General features: G+C 34.3%; 1 protein-coding gene across 1 annotated transcript; it reads left to right on the plus strand.

Annotated features, from left to right (window-relative positions):
* Nucleotides 1-385: 385 nt before the first annotated feature.
* LOC112091046 (vesicle transport protein SFT2B-like) lies at nt 386-1,113 on the plus strand (the record flags this gene model as incomplete). Its single annotated transcript, XM_024163798.1, has 3 exons — nt 386-739; nt 846-899; nt 1,036-1,113. Coding segments are annotated over exons 1-3 (267 nt in total), but the record flags the coding sequence as incomplete, so codon positions are not given.
* Nucleotides 1,114-1,120: the final 7 nt, after the last annotated feature.

A 1,120-nucleotide genomic window follows, 5' to 3' on the forward strand; every position in this document is an offset into this window, starting at 1 on the left:
GTGAGAGATTTTTACTGTAGCAAAAAAAATTAGATGTAATTATGTATGAGAGCTTTTTATTGTAACAAAACTCGAATTCTAAACTCGAATCAGTAAAATAAACGAGGTCTTAGTAAACACCCATTAAGAAAAAGAAAAAAAAAATCAACAAACTGAGTTATGATTGTCGTAGCGGTATGATTAGGAAATTTGTCCTTTTCCCTTGAAAATCACATCATATCATAGGAGAAATTTTATGGTGGATTCCCCATTTGTGATCCATCAGTAAAATATATTTTAAACTGTTATTTTAAACTTTTAACAATTACATCGGTATAAGTCTGTATTAAAAATTTATAATGCACTTCGTAAAATTGTTTTGACTACAAATCTAACAGTTAAATAATTAATCTTACATACTTACTTACCGATGGATCACAATATTAGGATGAGAGAAGCCGATATCATAGTCATATATTTACAGAACCCAAAAAAAAAAAAAAAATTGCTGGAGTAGAAGCGAAATCGAGCAACCATGGGAAGACGGTCGAATCCGATTAGAAGAAATTTATATCCCATTAGTTTTTAGGAAGAAGAAGAAGAAGAAGAAGAAGGGGAAGAAGAAATGGAGAAGATGAATAATGCATTGGAGAGAATGAAGATGCTTGTCGGAATGGAAGTGGAAGAAGAAGATACTACTGCTGCTTCCGACTCTTTCATCGACGATTTCAATCGCAATTGCACTTTGTCCACTAAGCAGGTTAGCTTCGCCTTAGGTTAGGTTTTTTTGTTTTTAATTTAACTTTCACTGGATCAGATCTGGTCATTCTAATCCCTAATTTCATTTTGTGTGTCTAAAATTTCAGAGGTTTTACGGATTCGCCATATGCCTGGCTGCCGGATTGACATGCACTCTTCTGGTAATTTTCTGATCGTCATTGGTGATTTGTGATGATTAAGTAAAGTTAAGAATATTAATAATTGGGGATTGATTCGATTCAATCGCCATTTCATTCATGTCATGTGTTTGTTGTTTGTTGTTGGTTGAAATGGCAGTCAATGGTCGTGTTCTTGAATCCCATAAAGTTCGGAATAACGTTCACACTTGGGAATTTGCTTGCTCTGGGGAGCACGGCATTCC

Source organism: Morus notabilis, unplaced genomic scaffold, assembly GCF_000414095.1.
Source record: "Morus notabilis unplaced genomic scaffold, ASM41409v2 Scaffold8713, whole genome shotgun sequence".
NCBI lineage: Eukaryota > Viridiplantae > Streptophyta > Magnoliopsida > Rosales > Moraceae > Morus > Morus notabilis.